We start from the raw sequence: 2,405 nt of genomic DNA on the forward strand, positions 1-2,405 counted from the left end.
AAGGTCAGCTTTGGGCAAGGGGTCCTCCTGGGACCTGCCCTTCCCCTTCCGTCCCTTCCCTGTCCCATCCACGGATGGAGATTTAGCAGGAAAGGCAGCTGCTTTGATCTGCAAGGCCAACTTCGGAGACATGAGTGGGTTGATGCACACGCTTTTCCGGCTCTGCTTGCTCTCTAGGGACGGGTGGTCCCCCAGGCTATCACTCTTCTTCTCCACCTTCACCATGCGGTGCTGGGCTCGCAGCTTGCCCCGCAGGTTGGAGTACTTGCGCAGGATCCTGGTGCTGGCCTGCGTGGGCAAGCTGGGGGCAGGCTGGATGGTTTTCTCTTCGCCCAGGTCCTCACTGCCAGTGTTGGTGGGAGACATCTGGCTGGGAGTGGTGGCTTCTTCAGCCTCTGCTTTATCAGCATTCTCCCGAATTTTGGCCCAAAGCTTTTGGTTCTTCAGGTTATTCCGAGCCGGGGTAGTGGCAGCGAACTTCTTGAGGTGTTTTTTCAAACGTTCGGCTTGCAGTGAGCTGGGATACAGGCTGGAGGAGGAGTATTTCTGCATGGGGACTTTAATGGGGGGGATCTCCCCCGGGAGACGGGTGTTGAGTTTCTTCACAATCACGAGAGACCTGGTTTCAGTCGTCTCCAGAAACCACTGGCAGATGTCGGACAGCTTAAAGGCCTTCATAAACAGCATCTGGACAGGAGAAAGCTTCTGCACTTCCAGTGACCCTCTACTTTTCCGTGTCCTTTTCTTGCTTTTCCAAATCTCTTTCAGTTTGTCAGATTTGTTCTTTACCTTGGGGGTTGGCTGTACCTCCTTCTCCAGCTGAATCCAGCCCTTCTGAACTTTCATGTACTGGGTGTTGAACTCGGCAATAAGCTCCTGGTTCTCCTCTTCAGCACACCACTCCATGAACTTTGGTTTGCTGTCAGCCAAGTCAACGTCCTCCAATGCCAGGGAGTCGTCATTCCCTGAACTGCATTCATCCCTCAGTTTGGGGATCGCTTGCATAGACTCCTTCCCTGGTGTGCTTTTTTTTGCGGTGTCTACAGGTGTGGGTGCATGTCTTAAATTATAAAACTGCAGAGCAACCTTTTTATGCTTTACAGCCTTTGCTGGAAGATGCTTGCTTCCACCTCTGCTGCTAGGACATGGAGGCGAATTGGCCACCAGCTTGTAGTTCTCCAGCTTACCCGTGTCCATGGCACTGTCGGAGCTCTGCTGGTCCTCTGCGCTGGCATCACCTGGTTTCACATCCACTTGCTTGGCATCATTTGGAGGCGTGCTGCTCTCTGGAGGGAGGAGAATGCTTCGCTTCTCAGAATCAGCCTGGATGCTAATTTCCAGCATCTCACCCGGTTGACTTTGGCTGCTGTTAGCAGGGGGCTCGTCTTTAGAGGAATCTTTTCCCTCTGCTGCAGTCTCTTTCACTAAGATGCTTTTATAGATTTGTCTGGTAGTGACACCATTCTCCTCACCTGGCTGCCACTCAGCGATGTTCTCTGGAGCCTGGCTAGTGCCTGGCCCCTCGCTGGTTTTGAGCAGTGCGTTGGGGAAGCTGTCGTTTGGGAAGTGCACGGATGCTGCCCCATCCACGTGCACTTCTCTCTTGAACCGCTTAGCGCCAGGGCTCTTGGAGAGTTTGATCTGAAGGCAAGGAAGCTGCACAGAGCTGGAAGAACTGGCATCCTCAGCACTGCCCTCAGCATGTGCCTGGGATTGCTGGCTTCGGAGATGTCGGTCCGATGCCACAAGCACTCTTCTGCCTTTCTTTCGCTTCTTGTCCAGACTGTCTTTGGAATAGACAGAGTCTTTCCCTGCAGTGTCTGAGCTATCGGGTTCAGGTGGCATTTTCCCCTCAACAGGCTCTTTTTCACCTGCTGGGCTGTTATTCTGCACTGCCCCCCCTTCTGAGATTTCGGGGAGGGCTGTGCTGGCTGGCACAGCCTCCTCTTCCTCAAGGAAGCCATCACCTGCCATTCCTGATAACTTGGCTTCTGGTTCAGCATCAATGCTTTTGTTCACATCCATGCACTGCAAGGTGGCAGGGGACTCCGGGGGGGTCTCCCCATCCACGGTGGCAGGGAGGTCATCAGGAGCCTGCTGGCCTGGAGAGCATGGGGAGGGCTCTGCCGGACACAGCTCACAGGGCTCTGTGTCCCCTGCACCTGGAAGCTGGGCAGGATCCCTGGGACCATGGCCCAGGGGTGCTGTGTCCGCAGTGGTGGAGGGCTGCAAGGGGGACTTTGGCTCCGGGCTGGCAGGGGTGTCCGGATCAGTTTGTACATCGGAGCCTGGACAACCTCCCTCCCCACTGGGTGCTTCTGAGATGGGAAGGGCAGCAAGACTGGCAGCCTGTCCACTGCCACTGACATCCCCAGAGGAGCCCAAGCTGCTGCCAGCCTCCGGGA

The 2,405-nt window shown here is 55.4% G+C and overlaps 1 protein-coding gene across 1 annotated transcript in view; it reads right to left on the reverse strand.

Annotated features, from left to right (window-relative positions):
* LOC104465004 (uncharacterized protein C10orf12-like) overlaps positions 1-2,405 on the reverse strand; it is a 16,433-nt gene that overhangs the window by 532 nt on the left and 13,496 nt on the right. The window contains exon 4 of the mRNA XM_010077893.1: positions 35-2,318. Within this exon, the coding sequence (XP_010076195.1) occupies positions 35-2,318 (2,284 nt within the window). The remainder of the gene's footprint in view (positions 1-34; positions 2,319-2,405) is intronic.

This window comes from Pterocles gutturalis, unplaced genomic scaffold (genome assembly GCF_000699245.1).
Source record: "Pterocles gutturalis isolate BGI_N339 unplaced genomic scaffold, ASM69924v1 scaffold11573, whole genome shotgun sequence".
NCBI lineage: Eukaryota > Metazoa > Chordata > Aves > Pterocliformes > Pteroclidae > Pterocles > Pterocles gutturalis.